Below are 25913 nucleotides of genomic sequence, written 5' to 3'. Positions count from 1 at the left end.
TACTGTTTGCTAATACATTTATTGAGTCCTAAACCTAAATGCACTTATTATTCCAGGCTTAATGCTAGTGCCATGACTGGAATCAATAGGAAACCTTTCCTTGGCTTTAATGAATGCAGGACCAGGCATCTTCTCTGTAGTGATGCTTTGGAAAATTATAGGTGTGCTGAGATGAGAAACAACAGATGAGAGTCTGCCTACACCAGCAGGAAATCCATCACTGACAACCTTGAGAAGGTAAACAGTAGGAGAGTGCTGGGAAATCTAGAGATTTGGGACTCTGAAATGAAAAAGAAAGCAAGCTTCTAACCAAGTGGGTTATATTAAAAGCATTTGCTTTGAGGAGGAAGGAGCAGAGTAGACGTGAAATGTGACAAATGGAAAAATATCGCATTAAGTGTGGAACCTTAAAAAGGATTTTCCTGCAAAGGGATGAAGTAAGTGTTTCAGAAAATGAACTGATATGAATTCTGGGTCTTGTGTCCAACTGGCTAAACTTAACATCATTTATTGCCACTTTATATTTGCGTTTGAGCTCGATGGTTTTCCCTGAAGAAATGAGTAATAATATTTAACATAACAGGCATTGTGAAAACTTTAAATTATTCATTTGGAAAAGGACATGTTGCCCTGCTGTAATTCCCACTTCACTGCCACGGTGCGTGTAATATATTGTGGTTCAGGTGCTGCAAAGCACAAGCCATAAAAATTTAAAATACTACTTCCTGGGATTATTAATAATGAAGAGTCTCTCACTCGGAGTGGCTGTCGGATTGACAGAAGAGATAAACAAAATGTATTTTTGCTACCAAGGAGAAAGGTTTCTTCTGAGTTCAAAGCTGGACTTTGTAGTTCCACAAAATGGTTGTAACACCCCCAATCAGATTCCATGTGGATTAGTCAGGCTCTCTTTTAAATGAAAATGAGACTCAGCTTCATTCCTTTCCCCACCTTTCTTCATTCCTTGCAGAGAGAGAAGGAAAAATATAAACTCCTCACTGGCACCAATGTCATGGTTTCCTTTGCCTTTGTTACCCAACTGAGCATCAGTAGCTTAGCAGGACCTCAGCCTGAGTCCCCCATGCAGCACCTGCCCAGGTGTCTGGTGACAGCAAAACGTGACCTCCAGTCTGGCACTGAACCCACTGTGACTGAGGCAAGTTCTCTCCTCTTGTGCTCCAAGACAAGGAATGGCCAAAATTCACCACCTGCTCACACAGAATTCTCCAGTGACCTGCAAGCCTTAATCCTCACACAGAGCCAGCTTCAAAGAGCAAATGAGATGTACACAATACTGCTAAGTTAAAATACTTAGCAGTAAAAGAATGTAGGAGAAGAGATGGAAAAATCATGTTTCAGGGCTTAAAACAATCCTTTTCTTTGCAAGCTTAGGATGAAACATTGCTAGGCATGAGCAGCTCCATGTAGCATCTCCTGTACCTCCTTCTGACTGTTGCCCTGGCTACTGCTAGGAACAGGACACACTGGAAAAGGTGAACCAATATTCTCAGACTCCCTGGCAAACACCATGCTGCAAATTCACAGATTTTTAGAGAATCAGGTCTTTAAAAACTTTCCCAAATAATTACAGTTATGTCCCTTCCCATGGGATAGACAGCTATGCTTCCAAATCTATAGGATGGACACATCTCAGCAGGCAGATTTCCCAAAGGTTAGTGTTAAAATCGGCATCTGGGATGTATGTAATGGTAGTGCCCATACCATCCCAGCCACTATCTGAATACATAACATGTCTGAAATATCAAGCAGCAAAAGGCAAAAAAAAGAGGAAAATTTAAGAAAAAGGTCCCTTGGATCAAACCCATAGTCAATGGAGAAAGCCAGGGTCAGTACTCTGCTTTTTTTACCCCTCATCTGTGTTGTGCTGGAAATGAGTTTCAAAGAGGCTGGTAGGAAGAAGTGGTCTCCTGAATCAGTGCCAGGAGGATATTCCAGGCATAAGGAACATCACAAAAGGACAAAGACAGCAAATGTAATCAGCCCTGGCATCACCAGTGAAAGGCAGTGCAGAATGCAAAGGCTGCGCTGGGAGCTGAAAGCAGCTGAGAAGGAAAAGGCACGGCTCCAAGCACAAAAGGAGCTTGGAATTTATCCAGCTAAGTCTTCCTGCAAATCCCTAGGTGACTGTATCCAGCAGGAACCCACAGGAGGCTGGGAAGGGGTGACAAAAATTGATTTCAGTAGGTTCATCCAGGAGAAGGTTTAACAAAGCAGACAAAAGAACCAATCTCTCAATTGTAGTGAGGGCAAATTGGCCGGGGTAAATTAGCAGAGCTCCACTGATTTCCTCTAAACTGCTCTGATTTACACCAGTCAAGGATGCAGCCCAGTTTTCCTTTCCAGACCAGTCAGTAACTGGTATGTGGGGTTCATTTCACAGTCTTGCTGAAATGCTTCCACCCTAAGTAACTGGCTTTCATGTTAGAGAAGGGAATAGACTGCAACAGGCTCAGCCAAACCTCCATACCCTCACACACTTTCCCTGTGTCCATTCCTGCTGTTTGTGCAGAATGCAGCTCCAGGAATTGCAGTGCAGACATAACTGAGTTTAAGAGAGGCAATGGAGCTCACAAAACCAGGCGGCTCTAAAGCCCCTCACTCAGACACTGATGGCAGTGCAGTTAAGGAGGGAGATTTCTGCACAGGCTGCAGAAATCCTGGGATGCTCAAAGTGAAGCTGTGCAGCAGCAACACGTTATCTGGATGCACGGGAGGCCTCCGGATGCTGCCCCAGGTGCCTGTGAGCAAAGTGCCTGGATCGAGGCACAGCCCCGGATCACCTGCGAGCCGAGGGGTTGGTGTGTGAGGGGAAAGCCAGAACAGCAGCAGCGATATCCAAAAGAGAGGAGCATGAACTGCCAAGAATCACAAGCAGGGCTGTCCAAAACACGCAAACATCAAATAGGTTCCCCCAGAAAGCTGCTCTGCCAGAGAGTGAGATGCTGCAAATATTTATTACAGCTTAACGAGGTGGTGTTTACGTTCAAATACACATTTAGAGGACAAATGGATTTGCACAGTGTAGGAGAGGGACAATGTCACAGGAGAGGAAGCTCAGACTTTGGCATTTGTGGGGATTAGGTAAAGTATCCCAAGTGGAGAAAGGAAAGGATGGGGAAAGGCAAGACAGCCTGCCTGCTCCTTTATATTTACAATGCTGTCTTTTTATTCCCTTCCTTTCTTTTATTCACACTTTCTTTCCCTTTGCATCCTCCTCCTCCCTTTCACTCCTCCTTCCTCCACCTGCCACATCAGTATCCCTCCCCCATCCCTCCAACCTCACCAGCTGATGAACAGGAGCACAGCAGCCCATCCCCAGCTATATCTAAAGCCCTCCCAGACACTAGCAGGGAAGGCTGAGCTGCCTCTGGCCCCACCATGTGCAGCAGCTCCCCAAAACCAGCTTCACACACCCCAAAAACAGCCCCGCACACTCCAAAACAAGCTCCACACTGCCCAGACCACGTGTGCCTTCAGCCTGGCCGGGCTTCACAGAGGGCAGGCTGACATCAGTGTTTCAGGACAGAGCTCCAAGCAGTCCCCGAGGTACAAGAGCACTCATCCAGCTACTATTAATTATTCCTGCTCAGCTGGCCAGGACCAAACATTATTTTCTGTTAAACCAACAGGGACAGGCTGTGAACACAAGGGACCCCCCTGATTTTCAGGAACTCTTGATTGCTCTGTGTAAACGCGTGGCCTCAGCCAAGGGCAGGAGCACAGGGCGGGAAAGGCATTTGAAGGGAGCAGTTACATCTATTTTTTTCTTTCTTGGGTTGGATGGCAGGAATTTGCCACTAGAGAAATTAATTCTCGAGCCTCCTGATGCATTCAAAATAAAGAACAATGGACCACATGATAAGCCTTCTGCAGTCTTCACCACAAAAGAGATGCCGGATGTTTTTTCCAGCCCTGACAATAGCTTTCATGCACTTTTGTGTTATGTAAAATTAGGATTTTTCTGCCAGAACTGAGGCATTTCCTGCTGGATTACACTGAAGTGAGCCCAGAGACCAAGGGGTTCCCAGTTGTTGGTCTCATTTAAACAGAATGGTCCCTGAAAAGCTGCACATCTTTTAGCATTATCATTGCAGAGACACAATTACAGCTGAAGCACTTTGTCAGAAAACAAGGCAACAGCTCGTCTTTTCCCCTTTGGTCCTAAAAGATAAAAGGCTTGGTGGTTTTTTTTTGCTTTTTGAATCAGAAGAAATGAGATTCAGATACATAAAAAGCCAGGTCAAGGGCTTGTCACTGGTGATGGGGCTATTGCTGGTGTTACATGGATGGATTTCAGCAAAACGGCCGTGCAAAAATTATTTAAGAGCACCTGTCTCTGCCTTCTGGCCCAGCAAGAGAACAGGGGACGAGGGAAATGATTGAAGATAGTCAATAAATATAAATACACAGCAGGTTTAGCACCCTAGGGGGGAAATTACAATCCTGGGTACATTTCTGCCCTCGCAGCCACACAACTGCTGACAGAAGGACGAGAATGCTGATGCTGCAGGAGGAACAGCACGAGCCCTGGGAGGGAACATCCTCGTTTGGTAGAAAAAGAAATAGTCCAGTGGCCTTTAATTTAAAAATAAAAGATTCCCAAATTGAATTCCTCATTAATTCCTGCCTGCATTTTTCCAGCAGCATCAAGGTGGAAGTCAGAGGGAGCTGCTAAGCTCACAGTGCTTTGAGAAACAAGCCTGTTAGAAAAGCACCTCCAAAAGGACAGACAGTAAATTCAAGCACACCTTTAAGAAAGTGTTTTCCCCTCTTCTTAGAGTCAAGGAACTATCTGAAAACAGATGGGCTTCAGGGATTACATTGCATAAGCAAAAGCCTCATTATTTTTGTTCTTTCTCCCTATCCTTTTTCTGAAAGGGGAGCCAGACATAGAAAACACTTTGAAAGACATCATGGAAGCTGTGGTGAAACACCTACAGAGGTTAATGCTGAGAGTCACTCAAGTTACAGAAATATCCTTAAAATGAAGGAAAATGAGGTATTTAAAGCCCTTCAACAACAATTTTCAGTCTGTAAATGCCATAGGCTTTGTGGGGTGCTTTAAGGATCTGACAAATAACAGGTTTGATTTTCTTCAACCTGCATATAGCTGTCTAAAACTCAACTGAAAAGAAAAGCCTATAAATGAACAGAGCTTGCAAATATACAGCAGGTGAAGGCATTATTGCACACTGGCAGTGACAGCAGGTGGGTTGCTCAGCACAGACCTTGTACACTCTTGGATCACCATCCGAAGCTGTTACTACTCCTCCTTTAGAACAGACTGAAGTCAAAGCAAGGACAGAGCCCCAAACCTCCTTGCCCTGGTTTTGATGCACCCTGGATTGCCCTGACCCCAAGGTTAAGATCCAGGTCGAGAGCTCACAGTTTCATAAAAGAAGATCCCTTCTAAGGGCAAAGAGAAGCTCAGAAAGGGGAGTATTTAGCAGGGTTGGGGTTCTTTTTAGGTTTCACTCACAGGAGAAGCCAGGACAATGCCCAGCTCTTTGTTGAGTGCCGAGGCAGGAGCTGGCCGGCAGCATTGCCTCCCTGTGGTTGCTGTCAGCAGGACTGGGTTTGCATTGCAGAAAACCTGTGAGCCTTTAAATCCCCGCTGAGCTGTCGCCCAGACCCCAACACCAGGGCTGGTTTAGCTCTGGTCACTCCTGCAGCATCCCATGCAGGAGGCACAGAAAACACCTTGCCTTATGCTCTCACTCTCCCAGGCTAAAAATCAATTGCTGACAGGTTTCAGGAATAGACAGAAAAAAAGTCAATTTTAGGTAGTTTTATTAACCTTACCTCCTGACTGCCAAGCAAGAATACACCCTGAAATATTTGAAATCCATGTCGACTCCTCCTCAGACTCACAGCCTGACTGAATTCAGCAGCAGCTTTGCTTTCCTAAGTACAAAGCTGCAATTTCCCCCTTTCACTTAACCTCTGCCCAAGCTTTTCACCTGAGGCTCAGCTCCTTATTAGCAGGTCTTTAAACAGCCCCTCTGCCCTGGAGTGAACTCACCCCAACAGAACCTGTTCTACAGAGAGCAAAGGAAACAGATTGTGAATTATTTTGCTTTTATCATAAATAACCTCTCTTCCTAGTGAAGGGATCTCCAGCCCGTTAACTCCAGGCCTGCTGCACACAGGAGCTGAACCACAGCCTGCAGAAATCAATACCTCTGACTCTAATGAGTTCTGAATCACGCTCAGCACGCCTGGAGATACATCCCACTCTTCCAGCAAAGAAAAATATGGATGTCAGTAGATGCATTGACAGTAATGTATGCTAATGAAGGTAATGTAACCTAACAACACGTGAATTATTGATGTAAGCATGTTTAAACAGAAAAATCAGCAAGGAATCACAGCAGACCAATACACTCCAGTGTTTGTTCATCAACAGGCAATTGGAACATGGTGGTCGTGAGAACACTCATTACCACTTTATCAGGCTGAAAGAATTCTTGTTGGGTAATCCATGTCTCACCTGATCCACGAGTCATTTAAATTTCACATCGTGTGGCACTGGGTGATCTCAGTGTGCCATTTGTAGTGGCATGAAAGGAGCTACTTCTACTTCTACACACCTATAGTTTCCTCTGAGGTTTTCAGACATCTATGACAAATCATACTGCTTTGCCTGAATTATTTTGCTTAATCTTATTTATCAGTCATAGGTAAGGGCTGGTTTAGCCTCTCATTCACAATAGTTTTGGAAATCTAACTCCCCTGAATGCAGCAAAGTTGCACCTGATCGTCATGAGGCACATGGAGACTGAAACCAGCTCCTTTGTCTGGCACGGCTCTGGTTCCCAGGATGTCAAGGCAGTTGACTCAGCTCTACCATAAAATAAACACAGTTTGTCTACCTAGGCAGGTTTATCACATCCATCATCATGTTCTCCTAATGTTATTTAGGGAAAATTCATTTTGTACCACCGTAAAAACAGGATATATGTTTAATAAACATCAGTGTTAATTTTGCTATTATTCCATTATCCTGTGAGATTTAATCATTCTGTCTGTACTTTGGGGTGAGTTGGCTCCACCTCTGTGGTATCTGGGAACTACATTGCAGACAGGCTTTGTTTTGGTAAGGACTGTTGGGGCATATGGATTTTTACAGTCTCATCATGTCCTCACCAGGTTATATTGATGTGCATCATCCCTGCACCAACAGAGACAAAAGATTTCCTAGTACATGCTGCATCCAAAAAATCCCAACCACAACCCACAGCTAATTGCCAACACACATTCCTGGACATCTTAGTGCTGCATTCAGGTGTGAGAGAGTTGAGAGGGCAGGGGAGAACTGTGTCCTCTGGCCAGGGCCAAACAAACCCCTGGGCTGCTCCCCAGGATCTCAGCCACTCTCCTCAGAGAAATCAGCATCCTCAGTGCCCAAATAAGCTTTGCAAAGCCACGGAGAAGAAAACGGAGCTTAACTGAGATAATTAAAACAGCTGCTTATTTCGGAAGAGTTATCACATTACTCTCAATGCAGGCCATTAATCTTACTGATAATAACACATTTTAAATTGCTCCTCAGTTTCTTCAGCAAGAGAAACACGCTAAGCTTTTGCCAGTTGTATTTAAGAATATTTGGGAGGGGAGGGAGGGTTTGAGGAGGGAAGGAGTTGGGGGATAGTTGTGTGCTTATTTGCCATGTTAAAACAGGTAAACACACTATGAAAGATAGCCCCTTTTTATTTATTGAATAAATATGCACAGTTCCTATCACCAGAGCCCACTGAAAACCACAGGGCACATATGTGTGCACAACCATGCAGGAGCAGCATCTGATTCTGCTTTACCTTTTCCGGAGCCGGGAACTGCAGGTGATTTACTTCCAAAGGTGTGATCAAAGGAACTGTCTGAAAACCATCTTCATTGGATGGTTGTTTGTTGTTTTTGTCGTTCAAATTACTCCCCAGCTTCACCATCCTTGAACCTTGCTTTCCAGACCTAAAACCAGGAAGGTGATCAATGTCACGGGGGCAGTGGGAAGGGGAGGATTCCTGCCTTTCCCTGCTCGCTGTGGGGTGATGCATCGGTCCCTGGCTTCCAGGGAACAGGACTTCACTTCACCGACACACTTGCCTTACACAGACATCCCAAACACACTCCTTGAGCCCCCCGAGCTGTCAGCACAGACACGGCGGACCCCACACCACCGGGAATGCCACCAGCACGGCTGGGAATGTCACCAGCATCACGGGGAGAGCCACCAGCACCACTGGGAATGTCACCAGCACCAGCAGGAATGTCACAAGCACTACCGGGAATGTCACCAGCACTGCCAGGAGTGCCACCAAGCACCACCACTGCCACAGACGCGCACGGGGACACAGGGACACGGGGACAGGGGACATGGAAAGACAGGCACAAGGGGACGGGGCGCCATCTCCCACCGACCCTAGGGGTGGTTTCGATCCACCACCCCCCCCCCAATTTTTGCAGCCCCTTCGATGGTGCCGAGCCCCTCCCCTGCACACCCCGGGGCACTCGGGGGTCGCCCCTCCCGGCTCCCCCACGGGGCGGCGGGGCTGGGGGTCGGGGCGGGGGGTTCCGCGGGCACTACTTACTGCAAAGCAGGCGGCGAGAGGCGGCGGCGGGGCCGGTTCCCGTGCGGTGATCCCGCGGGGGGAGCGGTGCTGAAGGGACAGCGCTGCGCCCTGCGCTCGGTGCGGCTCCGGCAGCGACTGAGGGCGGGCGGGGCGGCGGCTCCCCCCCCTCAGCCCGCACCGCCCGCACCGCCCGCCGCGGCAGCGCGCGCCCCCTGGCGGCCCCGCCGCGCACCGCGCGTGGGGCGCCCCCTGCAGGCCGCGCGAGGGGCCGCGGCTGCCCCGGCGGGAGGGGGGACGTGAGGGACGGGTCGTGTCCCGGGGGCACAAAGGATGGAGAGGGACAAGTGGGAGCTGGGACACTTCCACAGCGCTACCCGGGCACAGAGATTGGGCACAGAGAGCACCGAGGGTGAAGATGACCCAGGGCGGCTGCACGGAGACGGGACCCCCATTGCCTCCCTTTAGCCCCTGGTGACATCAACCCCTGTGTGCTTCACTGGGGCATCACTCGATGTCATAGAATCCCAGAATGGTTTGGGTTGGAAGCAACCTTAGAGATCATCCAGTCCCACCCCCCTGCCATGGGCAGGGACATCTTTCACTATCCCAGGTTGCTCCAAGCCCTGTCCAACCTGGCCTTGAATACTTCCAGGGATTGGGCAGCCACAGCTTCTCTGGACAACCCGTGCCAGGGCCTCACCACCCTCACAGCCAAGAATTTCTTCCCTATAGCTAACCTAAATTTCCCCTCTTTCACTTTGAACCTATTCCTCCCTGTCCTGTCACTTCAGTTCCTGATGCAGAGTCCCTCTCCAGTTTCCTTGTCAGCTCCTTCAGATCCTGGAAGGGTCTCCACACAACCTGCTCTTCTCCAGCTGAACAGCCCCATGTCCCTGTAGAGAAGGTTCCCCAATCCCCTTAGGAACTTCATGGCCCTCAGTCACAGCTCCCAAGTGCCCACTCAAAGGTCAGTCTCTCTCCGTGGTGCCCACTCAAACACCTGAAAAGATGTTGGAGCCACATGGGGATCAGTCTCTTCTCCCAGGCAACAGGAGACAGGACAAGAGGATACCCTCAAGTTGCACCAGGGGAGCTTCAGATTGGATATTAGGAAGAATTTCTTCACTTAAAGGTTGGTCAAACATTGGAACAGGCTGCCCAGGGCAGTGGTGGAATCACCATCCCTAGAAGCGTTCAAAAAACATGTAGATGTGGCACTTATGGTTTAACAGTGGAACTGGCAGTGCTGGGTTAATGGATGGACTTGATGATCTTGACGGTCTTTTCCAGCCTTAATGATTCTATGGTTCTCAAATGATGGAATAACAGGACAGGACCAAGCCCTCAGCCCTGCTCAGCTTTGTACCGGACTCGCCTCCAATTTCCAGTAGCCAGACTGGTGTCACATCACCATGAACAGTCACAGTCCCACCACCAGCATCCCCCCAACCACCAGCCCCTGCAGTGTGAGGCTGAACATTTCACTTGGAGACAGAGGATACTTTGGGATGACTTTAGCCTGATTTGTTTATAAATATAGAATTTGCCTCCAGAGCTTGCTACTTGGCATCTTTCACAAGACCTAAATATACTCCTTTAAGGCGTGAACTGTTTCCATAATAAAGCCTTTTAGAACTGACTCGTGAAAACTCATTTAAAGCCATATTTTGGCAGAGCAAGGGGAAGTGCTGAATGCACTTCATAAAGCTTGCTCACAGTACAGAGGGAAGAGCTGAGAGGCAGCTAAAACTACTTGCTACTAACATCACCTTACATGGTCCATTAAAGGTCCTGTTTCCAATAGTTTTGCCAGTTTTTAACGCTTGGAATTTAATGGGTTGGAATTTTCTCTGCCACATTTCTGCTTAAGACTAATCTCTACAGTATATTTCATCCGAGAGAGTTTTTCTGGGATTAAGAATAAGGCTCTGCCTTATATAAAACTCAACTTTGAACAACTTTTTCTTGGAACATTATAAATTTTTGTCAGGCAGCTTTTTGATGTTCTCAGAATCATCTGAAAAAAATCAATCATGCCATTAGGTTTTGGGAGTTCACATTCAGGAAAGATTTCTTTAGCTCAGTAGCAGGAATTCCTGCAGATCTAATCCATCAGAGGTATGTTCAGCTCAACAAAATTTCCACTGAAACTACAATTCCAGGTTGCTGCAGACTAGACCAGGTGTAGAGCCCTACAAAGAAAGGTGGCAGGTTGCATCCCACAGATATGGGAAAGTGTAGGACTTGTGCTCTGTAGGTCTGAGGAATCACATAAAAACCCATTCACTAAAAATTATTGATTAAATTACTACAATATAATGTTTTAATATTGGAGTAACACCAGAAATCATCCATCCATGCCCACCTGGGCCAGGATCTGTGCAAATACACAGCAAGTTACACACCCTGCAAAGTCCTTGTCTCGTGCTCTGCACAGAGATGATGGTTTGGCTCAGAGTCATCATTAGGACCTTCAAAATGTGGAGGTTGTAAGAAAATCCAAAAGCACAGACTCTGCAAATGATGACAGAAGCCCAGTCTCATCCCAGGCATTGTCGACTCTCCAGATCCAAGCTAGACAGCGCAATTGCAGCAACTCTTTCCCAAAGTTTCAATATATTACAGACTATATCATCTGAAGTGATTTGACCATCCAAAGAGATTCACAGATCTATCGCCATCCGTGCATTGCAACTCCATAAAAATTGCATTGTGGTTTTCCACCTTTACCTGATAATTATCAAATGAGTGCTTTGTTGAAAAACAAAGTGATGTCCTTCATAGCTTGCAGATGCATCTGTGATCTGAAAACCAAATCATTTCCATCCACATCAACACTGGCAATGAATATCCTGCTTAGCCAAAATATTACATTAGTGACACCTAAGCAGATCCTTTGACGTGAGAGCTTGAGCAACACTTCACAAACACACTGATGTGAAATTTCCAGAATCACCTGTGCAAGCCTATGGAAACTGTGGTTACACAATGAAAAATAAGGCTGTAAATATGATTACCTGCTTGTTCCACATCCCTACTCCGTTGAACACACTGATATGCTCGCAGAGTTAATATATTAACTTTTGTTGGTTATACTTGAATACCCTTCAGAGTAACAAAGCTAAGGGGCAATGAGGTGAATCCCCTTCCCTCTTGTGCATTGCTACCACTGTAAAATACCTTTCATGTAGCTGCAAATCTACTGATAACTAAACAGAGCTTAACTCTGCTGCAGTTACTCTACATAACCCAGAGAAAGCAGCTCAACAGGGCCAGCACTCGAGCACTGGCACTTGGAGCCACTTTCCCGCTAAAAGGCTTTTAGTTCTGAGTACCAGCAGCAAGAACCTGCAAGAGATGAGCAGGGGCTGCTTTTACCTTATGACTTTTTACGGTAAAAGCACATTTTAAGCAACGTGTGTCAGTGGCACCACCTGAGAATTTTGGCAGTGTGGTGGAGGGAGGTGTGCAGGGAGATACTGAAACTCTCAAAGCCTCTTACATCCAGAAACTTCCATTTCCTCCATGAAACTGAACCAGCCCTGTGACTACTTAGGGTCAGTGTGGCCCATTTCAGTTTGAAAATACCTCTTTGCAAAATCCCTCTTTCATAAACAAACAAACAAACTACCAGGAGTAAATTTACGTAGCAGGATGCTTCATGGAAAAAAGAGATGCCTAAAGTTGCCAGCAAAAGTGAACATTCTGTAGGGACAACATTAAAGCAAACCCAACTGAGTATGAGAAATCAGAGTAACACACAGATTTTCTTGCAGAGCCAATACAGAGTCTGACATTTCCGCCCACACAGCACAGCTCGGTGACAGGCAATAAGACACAGCAGCAATATGAGCAACATGAGACTCCAGAGGAATAAACAATATATTTCTTCTGTCAACAAAAATATATGCCTCTCTTTATTCCTCTAATAAGTCTCCCACAATATATTAATGCATTGGGTTTCTGTGGTGGGGGAAGGGGGCTACAGGGGTGGTTTCTGTGAGAAGCTGCTGGAAGCTTCCCTCATGTCCGACAGACCGGTTCCAAGGGGTGGCACCTTTGGGATAACAGATTAAGAAGGGGGGGGGAAGCTGCACAACTGCAGCCAGGAGAAAGGAGTGAGAATATGTGTGAGGAACAACCCTGCAGACACCCAGGGCAGTGGAGAGGGAGGGGCAGGAGGGGCTCCAGGTGCCAGAGCAGAGATACCCCTGCAGCCCATGGTGCAGACCCTGGTGAGGCAGCTGTGCCCCTGCAGCCCATGGAGGTCCATGGGGGTACAGAGATCCACCTGCAGCCCCTGGAGGACCCCACACTGGAGCAGGGGGATGCCCAAGGGAAGCTGTGACCCCATGGGAAGCACATGCTGGAGCAGGGTCCTGGCAGGACCTGTGGCCCCATGGAAAGAGGAGCCCACACTGGAGCAGGTTTGCTGGCAAGGAGTTGTGACCCTGTGAGTGACCCAGAGTGGAGCAGCCTGTTCCTGAACCCTCCTGAACTGTGGAGGGATCCATGCTGGAGCAGTCTATGGAGAACTGCAGGAAGGACTCACGTTAGAGTTCATGGAGGACTGCCTCCCATGGGAAGGACACACGCTGGAGCAGGAAAGGAGGAGTGTGAGGAGTCCTCCCCTGAGGAGGAAGGAGAGTGTGATAATAAGCTGACCACAGCCCCCATTCCCTGTCCCCCTGTGCCACTGGGGGAGAGAAGGTAGTGAATTCAGGAGTGAAGTTGAGCACAGGAAGAATGGAGGGTAACAGGGTTAGGGTACAACATTTCACTGTATTGTAAATTCTACTATTCTATTGTAAACAAAATGTCAGTCACAGTGGAGTTCAGCCTCTCCCCACTCTAAGCCTGAACACATAAATCAACTTCTTTTAAGCGTTAATGAATATTATTTTACTTACCTGCACTTTGATCTATGAGACTCTTATGTTCAGTCTCACTTCATAAAATACATTTCCTGCACACTATGCATTTTTCCCTGTAATGTTCCTGTTCATTATTACAAGAAACAATATTTTTGTCTGTTTTGATATATTGTAAAACTGGTATCAGGCTTTCAGTGAAAGAACTGGAAAATGTGTGAACGGGAAGTAGGAATTACTAAGAAGAGCAACTACAAAACTTGAAGACACCAGGTGAGAACAAAGTCTCAGGAAGTCCCAATAGTTGAGGTAGGACAATCCTAGGAGTAACATCATCCACCTTGGCCTATTCTACCCCAAAGATCTTGTTTGTTCCTCAAACATTCACAGTAATTCATTTCAAAATTAGTCTAATATAACAGTGAAAACCAGTACAGAAATTCAGGAGATGGTTTAAGCCAAATCCAGCCCTGCTCTTAATTCCATGACTTAACAAATATATACAGTCAGAATTCAGATTTTCCTGGAGAAAACACCATGATGTGGATGGAAAGTAACTTTAGACAGAGCACAGCAACATGGGAATGAATCTCACCACAACCTCAACCTAAACCCAAAATGTGAGACTACTGCCACTAAAATGTCTGCCTGAGGGAACTGCAGAGGTGTAAAAGGAGAAGTCTCTGATCCTTGTCCAGGTTCCAAACTGCTCCTTATTGCTCATCCCCCATTTTTGGCTTAGTTTAGGACAAAAAAATCAAGCAAGGAGGGCATTTATGTTCTTTTCCAGATCACTTCACAGACAAATTAACATCATAGTCAAAATTTTTCACCTTCTATGTAGTTGAAGGAATTTAGAATATCAAGAGATGTAAAAAGTGATCAGGTCCATTTTAAGTTAAACTACTCGTAGTCCTTGCTGTGAGGAGCTCATCCATTTTACAGAATTACATCAGCACCACTGACTTCCTGTCACACACTCATTAGGAACAAGAAAATAATCATAGAGCAGAACAGGGGGAAAAAAAGAAAAAGCCATGTTAATTTATTATTCATTTCAGAATACAAGAGATTACAAAGATTCTGGAAGAGAAGGAGAATTTGTTAGTGCCTTACTGAACCTTCCTGCACAGCTCTTTGAATCTGCCTCTATTCCTCCTGGATGCAGGAGGCAATAAATCTCACACAGTCAGAGCACAAATGAGTTCTCGTCATGGCTTCTGGGAGATGACAGAAATCAGACATGTTCACAAGCAGCCCAACAACATCCACAGTTCACCTGAGACACTCGGGTGAGACACACGTGTGGGTTCCACATTTAGTGGAAGAAGAGGAGATCCTCTCATTAATCTGCTCCATACGCTCGGCACAAGAGACAGGACCGAGCCCAGTCTAAGAGGTGCCACAATCAATGGGAGGTCAAAGTACCCAGCACCTTCAGCCTCCCTGGATCAAGGCATCCTCCCTTTTTCCTTAGGGGCCTCCATAACTTTTGCTTCCAAGAAAATTGAAAGTGCAGCTTCACACATTAATTTTCACTAGGCAGTAACTTTCAAACGTGGATTTTTCTGCATCAGATCAGAGGCTCCTGATGCTTTCACTAATAAATGAGAAACTTCCTGTGATTATTTATTAAAAATCCACTGCAGCTTTAATATACTTCAATAAAATTTGCTCTTTTCCCCCTAAAGTAAACTTCCACTTAAGTGATAGGCTCTCCTGATACTTCAGTTTGCTGGAAAGCCCATGTTAAATCCCTCCAAGTATGGCTGCTTTGGTTTTTATGCAAATTCCTACCATCACAGTTATATAAGTGCTTATGCAATAAAAATATACGTGATACACAAACCTGCCCATGTCACTGAGAATTATTTACAAGAGCTATAAATCAAAGTTTCATCCTGTTTTGCTTTATATTTAAGGACCTACTGCACACACAAAATGTCATATAAGCCCAAAGTTTGCTTTCAGCCACTTCCCCCCAAAAAAAAAGAAAACTAGAATTCAACTGCCTGCTGAAGGCTATTCTTTAGTCAGAGTCCATGCAAAATTGTATTAGAAGCTTTGAAGTTAAAACATGAACATTGACTACCAGAGAGGGCCCTAAAGACAAAGACATTTACTGGATGTAAATGTTCAGTGAAGACAAAGGTCACTTTATACTTTCCCAAAATCTGACCATGTTGGAAACTCCACATCCTGTTCTCAAGTTTTGCTTAAGAGTTGAAATCTTTTCATTGAAGGAATCAGCAGGGAAATATTATTAACCTTGGTGATTGAATACGTTGTAATGGCCAGGTTATGATAACCTCAGTGGTCATGGGATGGCAGAACCTCAGCTGTTGGGGCAGAGAAATCTGTTTCATCCCAACTCCAGAGCAGATGGGGCATGAGCAGAAGAACTGCCCAGCAAGCCAAGCCTCCAGTCTGCAGGAAATGTGGTTTTATCTGAATTGGTGGCTTTGGTCCAAATCAAGCAGGAAACAAACCCTTTTGAAAATGCCCACAAACTGGAAATTCCCAGAAAGGTCACTCCAGAAATATCCAAACACTTCCAAAACACAATTCCCAAGTTCCCAAGCCTGTGGTTGATCAGTGACATAGTCTCTGGCAACAGCAGCAGCATCTGCAAACACCAGCTCCACACAGTAGCTGTGGGAGCTCCCAAGCCTCTCTGGCTCCCGTGCAGCCTGGATGCTGAGGACACCCTGGGAAGCCTGCCCAAAGTCACAGCTCCATGTCAGGGAGGGCAGGAGCTCCTGCAGCCCTGCTTCAGCCAAGCCTCTTACCACTTCCAGACATGGAAATCAGCATGGAGTTCAAGCTCCCAGGACTTTCTTGCTTTTAGCTGTACAGCAGGTTGGAAGTGGTAGCCCAAGACCACCAGCTGGAGTTTCAAGCCTAAAAGCCCTGGACAGTCCTTGGTGACAATGGACAGAGAACTCCAAGACTGAGTTGCCTGGGCTGACCTGCCAAGAAGTGCTCCAGGAACCAGAGGAGCTCAGTTTGGCAAGAACTCCCCAAATGGGATAACTTCAACCAAAATATTTCAGGCCCAGAAGATGTGCTATTTCCAGCTAAGCTGTGACCAATAAATCTCTAACTAGCAGGGAATAGTGATATAAACCCCAAAGGCCTTATTCTCCATTGCTTACCTTCATACAGAGTCATTTGTATTTATGAAACACAGGTAAGAAAGCACTTATCCAGACCAACTTTTAGACCTTGAGAGAAGTGACTTACACCATTGTTTATGGATAACAAGAATTCAGCAGCAATGCCTTCAGCTGCTCTGTGTGCCCTGGCTATTTCCTCCCCCACTCTGTACCACAAGGAACCTCCTCAGATCTCTTGGCAACTGTTCACTGAGCTGAGATGAAAAAATTTCAAACTTTTAGAATAAGCTAGAGTTTGTGTTCCTTTTAGAAAGGTAAATTATGCACTGAGAGCAAGGCAAAGACAAAGTGTGACCTCTGTATTTGCACATCTGCTTCAGTTCACACTCCAAGTGAGATTTATTATTAAAAACTTCAGGTGACTGATCTGTGTTTTGAAGAATGTGAAGGAACAACAATTGCTGCCCAGGAACCACAGCAGGACAGTATGATGTGACACTTGCTTTTGGTTCTGCAGTGATGATTAAGGACTTCAGAGGAGAAACAGTTGTTTTCTGAATCTCTGCTATATGATCCAGTGCCCTCAGGTTCCCTTATTTATTTCTGACTCCTTTTAACAAAGAGGGCTTAAATAAAGTTTTTCATGTATAAACCAACCTCTTTTTTTTCCTTGTAAAACATGTTGCTTACTTGGACTGTATACGATATTTTAATGCAACATTACAATTACTTTTCTTTCGCAGTTTACACTTCAGTGGTCACATGGATTAAAAAAAGAATGCCCAGGGGTCCAGGTGGATGGGGATGGCTGTCTGGTTTGTAAAGCTTGAGCTGGGTTCTTCTCCAGACCCTTTTTTCAGCAGTTTAACTGCTCTGACTACCCTTGTTCCCAACTGTACCTTTGAAATCTGGTCACTACAGTAGAAAGCTGCATTTCATCACACAAGTTAGAAATGGAACCTAAATCAGCATTTTGCCCCACTGCAAACAGCTTTTGTGGCCCAAAGTCATTTGAAATGTAAGAGCCCTTTCAAAGTACTGCCAGCTGAAAGTTCTTTTCAATTAATAGATCCAAACCAATTAATTATATCATCATCACTGTACAGACCTTTTTAGACTGCAAGAAGTAAATGGATAGGGATGATCTAGGGCCATATTCATCTTTCACAATTTCTTCCTTTTAAAATGATTTAGCATAGTCCCACAGACAGAGGTCTGTATTTATCCAAAGAATCTTAATGTGTTGGCTAAACTTCATTCAGAGATTAAGGTTAATGCACCTCATCTATCCTGTTAAAGTAGCAATTATGCATCTGGAAGAAAAGCTCTGTTTCCAAGGCCCCTTAAGTCTGTGCCAGTAAAAGTACCATCTGCAGCTGTGGTTTACAAGAAAAGAAACATTAGAGCAACAACTCTCCAATTTACAAACCAGGATTATAAACTAAAAACTCCCCACACAAATATTTCATTGATAGAACTGTGGGGGCAGGGAAACCATCTCATTTAGTCAAAAAAAAAAAACCACCAAAACCCCATGTGTGACTCCAAACATGTATTTTGAAAATACCAAAGAACTATGACATTTTTGCTCTGCCAGAAAAATGATCACATCTTGATTGAATACTTTGCCTTCTCATTTCCTTTTCCAAGCTGAAATGTCAACTATTTTAAGTAAAATCAGAATATTACTCAACCACAAATCAGAAAAGAACCTTGATGCCAGAGCTGTCCTCAAAAAGGCACATTCAGTTATACACCTTCAGTTTTACTATTAAAAAGCAGAGATGAAACCCTTCCAAATGCTTTACTGCTTAATGACACAATCACCAGCATGTTGTTAAAGCTCAACACTCTGACATTCCAGTCTTTATATCTGCAAACACCAAGATATTATGCCATGAGAAAACAAATCTTTTATTGAAACTAAGGATGTCTAATTGTGACAGGTGAATGTTTCAGCTTGAGAGGTGAAATCCATATACATAACTATTTTTATGCAGTTTTCATGTTCCATTTACACAATTTGCTGGTTTAAAAGGCTTTAACAGTCAATCAACAGTTCAAGTACTAAACTGCATAACACAAAAACATTATATTGTGTTATTGAAGTCAGATAGATAAACAACACCTTCTGATTATGATGATACCATTGTGTGCCTCACAGTGAACAGTAACACAGAAAACATTCACCTGGTTTCACATTCAAAATACTTGCTGAGATTCATGTATAAATGGATGAATGAACAGAGAGGGTTATTGTGTAATATTTTAATATAAGAAAGTCAAATTTATTCAAATCAGTAAGAAAAAAAAGTAGGGTTTCTATCATGTGTGGAGTTCTGCCTTACTGAATTTGTGTTTGTTTATTATTCTGACAAGCTACAAAAATAAAAGATATAAATACAGAGACAACACTAAATGTGTATCTTTTCTTTTGCAAGAAAACTGTCACAATATTATGCTCATTAAAAAGCTTTCGAAAAATAATAGCTCGGTGAAACACTAGACTTAATGGCTTGAAATAAATATCTTGCAACAGAGCTGTTTAAGCCACTATAAAAACAAACCTCTGAAACAGCAGAAACACAAACACCAACCAAACAACAGAGAACCTGTGTTCACTGAAGTCACTTGCAGTCTCACCACTGACTTCAGGAAGAACTAGATCAAAATAAGAACTTTCACTACTTTTACATTTCCTTTTGGACTGAATCTTCCTTCATTTTCTTGCTACACCCAGCCAAAGATGGACTCCTCCTGGAGAAAAAAGTGACAAAAGTGAAGTGGTGCATTCCCTTCAATAGGAAAAACTCTCTATTTAAAGTGTGTCAAATAAAGAATATTCAGATTCCTCAGATTTCATTTTAGGATTTAGCACAATAATAGGACAAAATCCACCTCCCCACCTTGGCAAAGCATACAGTCCTTCCTGTGAGGATGGAGCTGTTCTAGTCCCCAAACACCATTGAAATCTTGAAAAAAAATTGAGTCCATTGTCAATAATACCTAATTTTCTAACTGGCACTTATTATTATAACATTAAACAAGATCAATGCATCTTTTTTAATATTAATTTATTTCTTTTAGTATTTAAGCTTGCTTGGCAGTTAATGGACTGTATACATACCCTGTCCAGGTAGGCCCCATTCTGTGAAGTTTGGTTCGTACCAGAGCCTGTGGGAGAACATTATGTGGAGGGAAATCATCATTTTCAGTCACACTGAATCTAATCTTAATTGCAACATTCCGAGGAGTAAATAGGGAGCATTAGAATTCAAGTAGACTTTTTTTTTTGTCCTCAAGAAAACCATTTATATAGACAATAAAATGCAACATTAATTTTCTGGCGTTATTAATCCAGTAAAAAAAAAAAGATAAAAATGAACCCACTTTATTCAAATTTGTTGATCCATATCTAAATGTCTGCTCGTATGATTCCATTTGCTTCTTGATTAATGAAAAATTCAGATCAATAGGAGAATTATCTCCTAGATTTGATGTTGTGCAAAATCTGCTAATTAGAAAGAAGTTATTAGACTTGATGCTTTTCACCTAAATAGGGCCTAATAGTAGATTCTCAGCTGAAGCTCCAGAAAAAGGAGATACAATTACAATTACAATTACAATTAAGGACAGAGTAAGTGGAGAGGGGAAAGGGGTTGGTTGGTTGGTTGGTAGGTTTTTTTAAGTCACTGGAAATTATCTATAAAGAAAATACTCTCCCTCAAAAAACAAATGAGTGTCTGAAAAGGAAACAGGCCCTGTCCATAAATACAAGCTTAAGCAGCACATTGTGTATCCATAACAAACAGAGAAACCATTATGGTAAGATGGTAAATCCACCCAGGATGTCATATATAAGCCGAATTTTGGGTTGGATTTTTTTTTTTACAATAATTTGAAATGTTTGAGGCAATAACCTGTTGAAGATTTCTCCTCCTTTTTCCTTGTCCCTTTTTCTTGATAGCAAAGAAACAAAAATCCAGGAAGATTTTTTTTTTTTTTAATTCACTATCCTGCATATCCATAGATCTGTGTATCTTACATATATGTCTTTGTCCAACATATACATTCATAGCTGTGCACAAACACTTCTGCAATGATCTAAGCTATAGGAGAAAGCATGTGGAACAGTTTCCTTTAGAGGAGAGATTTTGGTAGACTGGAACTTTTTAGCATAGAAATATGACAGAGGTCAATGGAATCTCAACTGATATAAAAAATATGAATAGCACATAACGAACACCCAGCACGTCATAATTCCAGAATTAATCAGGAATTGGTTTTAAAGCCAAGAAAAGAAATGCTTTTCCACATAATGCAGAATATTTGCAAAATAATTGCAGAATACATTGTCGAAGTACTGTGGAATTTCTTCTCCTGTTCCAACAACATCCACTGTAGATTGCAGGGGACATTCACTGGGGTAGAGAATTCTGTTCTGAACCAGAATTGCACTTCTTTTTTCTCATGAAGAAAATTTTTGAGGGAGAATTTTCTTGCCACCTACGTGGAAATCTAATCTAACATTTTACAAGATAAGATACTGGCAGAAATTGGCCTACATTTTGGGATATACCCTAACTCCATGTGGAAAACTTCCATCAACACAAATGCAAGCGAAGCAGAAGTGTTGTGGGTGAACATGTCATTTTGTAACTTGCCTGGTAACTCTTCATGGATTAGCATATTCTTTTTCCTCAAAATTCATCAGCCTGTGAGGCCAGAAATTCCAATTCCATTTGTAAGCATACACTGTATTATCTTAAATTGTGCAGCAACTACAATGTCTCTAATTGAAGTTGGCTCAATGCACAGCACCAGTTTTAATTCCCGAGTCATTTTCCAGTAATGAAACAGCTGAATTCAGTGCACAGTGTGAGAACATGTTCAATGGTTATGTTAAATTGTGTTACAGCAGCCTTTGGGGAGCATCTCATTTATTTATTGTCTGTATGAAACCAAGCACTATTTTCCTACGTGGAAAAATAAATTGTTATTCACACAAGTAGTGCCTTGGACCGATCTGTGAATAAGTTCACTTACACATTTCACATGTTCAGTAAAACTTGCAGATGTTTTATGTTCATGTCTTTAATGTCAGATTGCAGCAAACACTTCCACCATCCTTCCTCCAAATTAATGCACAGAAGACCCTCAATGAAACATAAGGGGCTTTTCAAATAAGGCTGGAAGCGTCTAAAGTATGCAATGAATTCCATTTGTGAGTTGTAAAACCTACTACCCAAAACAAACAGCTGAATGGACCTTAAACCTTGGGATCTTGAGTCAAACCAGTTGTATTAATAATTTGTTTTTTCTAGTAAAATAAAACACTATCAGTTTATTTCCTACCTTCTCCATCCAACTGACTGCAGGCCATCAGTCGACTTCTGAACCTTTCATTTTCTTCAAGCATTTTTGAAATGACTTTCCAGACCTTATGCCAGACTTTGGACTGAAAGATAAAATGTGAAGCATATAAAAAGTTTGTATTAAAACATCTACTGGGCAGAACTTTAAATTCTACACAATGGCTCTGAAGCCCAGCTGTTGGGTTTTTTTGTTGTTGAGGATTGGGAAGGAGGAGAAGTGAAGAAGGGATATATATGTGGAATACTGGAAGAATTGCCTCTATTTATAAGTTAAAGCCATAAATTCCTCCACAAATTTCCACATGAGATCTCCCCCTCCTTTCTCGCCTAGAACTCTGTGTTTATCCAGGAACTTGTGAAGTGCCCTTCTAGATAAGTAAAGCTTATGAAAATGTGTGTAGAGCCATTAAGCTCTCTTCAAAGCCATCCAAAATGGGGGGAAAAATAAGATTGTTTATTTTTCCAGGAGCAAAAACTTTCCCATGTGATCCCTCAACAGCAGCATAACTTGGGCCCCATGCTCAGGTTCCAGAATAGTGTTGCTTATTTCCTATCAAATCCATATTAATCTGTTTTATAGATGTTGATAACCTTTATTTTAGAGGCATAAAGCTCTGTCTGCAGTCGGCACATTTCAAACTTGTGCCTTGAAAAGATTAAATTGGAACTGTTGATAAAGGCACCCAGACAGAGGTGGCCTAACAAACAGAAATGGCTGTTGATACACTGAAGTTTGGACTTTTGCTGGACCCCATTTGTGAAACTAGTTTAAAGATAATTCCTTTCTCGTGGACATTTATTGCTAAAACATATCACATATTCTTCATTCTTTTTGAAGACTATTTGATGTACCAGCAGAGTGATATTCTAGGATGTTATTAGCTGTTCCTCTGCAGTCAGTAGCATTTTACTGTTTTCAAATCAAGTATCTATGACATTACTCTATTCCAGTCTGGCTGATTACTTGTACTTCACACATTACAAAATCTCATAATAAGTTACTGTTTAATAAATGTCCCTTTCAAAATTTCAAGCATTTGAAAAACTAATGAACAGGAACAGAAATACATCTGTGAAGCAGAAAGCAATTTTGCATTGCTACAAGGATGGTGTTAATACCTCTGATTCCTGCCTTCGCTTATTTGTAACCTGTGGGAGTTCTTTGTTTAAAACATAAGAGGAAGAGGAGCTGCAGAGCTTTTTCCTGCTGGGTTTCACCCACAAGGTGTGCAGTGCCCTGGCCCAAATCCAGCAAAGCATTTCAGTACAGGCTTTAAGTCAACAGCGTACTCTCATTTTTCAAGGTAAGCACACACTTAAGTGCTTTATTGAATAAGAGCCAGGATTTTAAAGCCTCCAGAGAGGGAAAATAATACCATTTTTTCTTTTCTGTAAGTAAGGATTTCAGTAACAGGCTACCAACTCCATCTTTTAATCTCCCTCGTGCTCTCTCACACACAGAACAAGCAGGAAGCAGTTTTCTCAAATGGCAAGGCAACTAATTCAGCTCCCCCATTTTATACCTTTTTCTTCTTTCGTTTTATGACTTTATCAACATGTTTTGAAGGGATGGGAAAGTCAAAGGTGTGAGCCTTAGCTTTAGCCTCTTGGTCATCTAGAAAGAGAATTTAGAAAGCATTTTTTGAGTACTTACAATATATTCCTAAGGAAGCAGTTGATCACTGGAAGTGTTCAAGGCCAGGTTGGATGCAGCTCTGAGCAACCTGGTCTAGTGAAAGGTGTCCCTGCCCATGCAGGGGTTTGGAATGAGATGATTTTTATGGTCCCTTTCAACTCAAACCATTCTGTGATTGTACATTCCTATTAAATTTTTCACCGACCTAAGTTTAACACCCAGTCCGACTGTGCTGGGCACATTAAATTACAGAATCACAAAATACTTGAGGTTAGAAAAGACCTCTAAGATCATCTAGTCTGAGCTTCGATCAAATACCACTTTGTCACCCAGACCAGAGCACTGAGTGCCACATCCAGTCATTCCTTGAACATCTCCAGGGATGGGGACTCCACCACCTTCCTGGGCAGCCCCTTCCAATGCCTGACAGCCCTTTCCAGGAAGAAATTCCTCCTGATGTCAAACCTGAACCTCCCCTGGCACAGCTTGAGGCAGTCACACTATTGCTGATACAGACAATAAGACAATGTTTGAGCCACCTCCACCCCTCAGAGAGCGAGGGGAGCCCCGGTGGGACAATATCCAAAGCCCACCTCTGGGAAAGGGGTTCCCCACACACGGGGGGCACAGCCCTGTGCTGTCCCGTACCCGGGATCTCTGATACCTACCGGGGGGGCGGCTGCTGCCTCTCCCCGCACGGCAGCTCCCCGGGCCGGGGCTGGGCTCGTCCTGCGGCTCCGGGGCGGCCCTGGGGCTCCTGGCCGAGCCCGGGGGACTGTGCCCGGAGCTCCGCCGGGAGCCCCGGCCCAGGCGGATCACGGAGCCGCAGCGGTGCGAGCCGAAGCTGTTCACATACACGAGGGGCACGGGAGGGCGGCTGCGGCGGCCGCGCTCCATCTGCGGCGGGGGCGGCCAAGGGGGGCCGGGGCTGAGGGGAGCCGGGGGTGAGTGAGGAGAACCAGGGACCGAGAGGCGATGAGGGGAACCGGGGCTGAAGGGAACCGGGGGTCGGTGAGGGGAACCAGGGACCGAAGGGCGATGAGGGGCACCGGGGCTGAAGGGAGCCGGGGGTCGATGAGGGGAACCGGGGCTGAGGGGAGCCGGGGACTGAGGGTGGTGAGGGGAGTTGGGGGCTGAGGGGAGCCAGGGGGTCAGTGAGGGGAGCCGGGGCTGAGGGGGGTGGATATCCCCCTTCCTCCGGCCAGCACTAGGGTTTAGCACATAGTGCTGCTGCCCGAAGCCATGTATTGATACATTTCATGCAAGATATTGATCTATTCCTGCCAGTGATAGGCGGACTCCGGGCTGAGGGTTGGTCGGTGCGTTGTTTGTCTCTACAGCAGAGGAACCAGCGGCACCTCCTTGGTGCGGGTGCTGCTGCAGATCCTGCACTGATAGAGTGAATTTCACCCCAGACAGTCTGCCTGCTCCAGCCGCTTGCTGAACAGTAATGAAACATTAAATACCTGTTGTCGTGTTGTCCTTCAGGCAGCAGCAGCTGCGCGACACCGAGAGGATGCCCGGCGTGGTCAGCCCAGCCAGTGCAGGTGCTCAGCAGAGACGTGTCCCACTGCAGCAGTGGGGTTTTGCTGGATATGGACTGTGACAACTGGATTTCTGAAACCACTTAAGAGCACAAGTCACAGAATCATAGATTGGTTTGGGTCGGAAGAGATTTAAAGATCATTTCATTCCAATCCCCTGCCACAAGCAGGGACACCTTCCACTATCCCAGGTTGCTCCAAGCCCCATCCAACCTGGCCATGAACACTTCCAGGGATGGGGCAGCCACAGCTTCCCTGGGTAACCTGCGCCAGGGCCTCACCACCCTCACAGCAAAGAATTTACATCAAGTCCCATTTATATTTTCTTTGACACTGAAATACTGCTCTGGATTATTTCCCAGAGTTTCAGCACCCAGAGGAGGGGCAGCATCGCAAATTAGAAACAATAAATTCTATGAAAACGCTTTTTTTCTAATTGTTGTAACAGCACCAGCAATATGAACGGTGCTGACAATGTGTCACCCTTGGGAATGGATCCAAAGAGGCAAACTGAGGTCCTTCCCAGACTTTGAGGAGGCTGAGGGTCCCTGTGTGTGTCCAGGAAGGGCAGGGGAGCTGGGGAAGGGTCTGGAGTCAGTCCCTTGAGGAGCAGGTGAGGGAGCTGGGGGGACTCAGCCTGGAGAAAAGGAGGCTCAGGGGGGACCTTCTCACTGTCTACAACTCCCTGACAGGAGGGGGGAGCCAGATGAGGGTCGGGCTCTGCTCCCAGGGAACAAGGGAAGCAGAAAAGAGGACAACAGGAGACTGCCTCAAGCTGTG

The 25913-nt window shown here is 44.6% G+C and overlaps 2 protein-coding genes across 2 annotated transcripts in view; both read right to left on the bottom strand.

Annotated features, from left to right (window-relative positions):
* Positions 1-8740, bottom strand: part of NSG2 (neuronal vesicle trafficking associated 2) — a 34470-nt gene extending 25730 nt beyond the window's left edge. The window contains exons 1-2 of the mRNA XM_027682747.1: positions 8610-8740; positions 7839-7989 (exon numbers count right to left, since the gene is read on the bottom strand). Coding sequence (XP_027538548.1) covers positions 7839-7967 — 129 coding nt within the window. The 5' untranslated portion in view covers positions 7968-7989; positions 8610-8740. The remainder of the gene's footprint in view (positions 1-7838; positions 7990-8609) is intronic.
* A 9726-nt stretch (positions 8741-18466) lies between these two features.
* CUNH5orf47 (chromosome unknown C5orf47 homolog) lies at positions 18467-24545 on the bottom strand. Its single transcript, XM_027682852.1, has 5 exons — positions 24258-24545; positions 23477-23568; positions 21934-22036; positions 19706-19752; positions 18467-19335 (listed from the first exon to the last, which is right to left on the bottom strand). The coding sequence occupies exons 1-5, from the start codon at positions 24484-24486 to the stop codon at positions 19309-19311; spliced, it is 498 nt and encodes a 165-aa protein (XP_027538653.1). The 5' UTR covers positions 24487-24545; the 3' UTR covers positions 18467-19308.
* Positions 24546-25913: the final 1368 nt, after the last annotated feature.

Source organism: Neopelma chrysocephalum, unplaced genomic scaffold (assembly GCF_003984885.1).
Source record: "Neopelma chrysocephalum unplaced genomic scaffold, ASM398488v2 Primary Assembly neopelma1_63, whole genome shotgun sequence".
Taxonomy (NCBI): domain Eukaryota; kingdom Metazoa; phylum Chordata; class Aves; order Passeriformes; family Pipridae; genus Neopelma; species Neopelma chrysocephalum.
The sequence above is the reverse complement of the archived record's forward strand: the minus strand, read 5'-3'. Positions and strand labels throughout refer to the sequence as shown.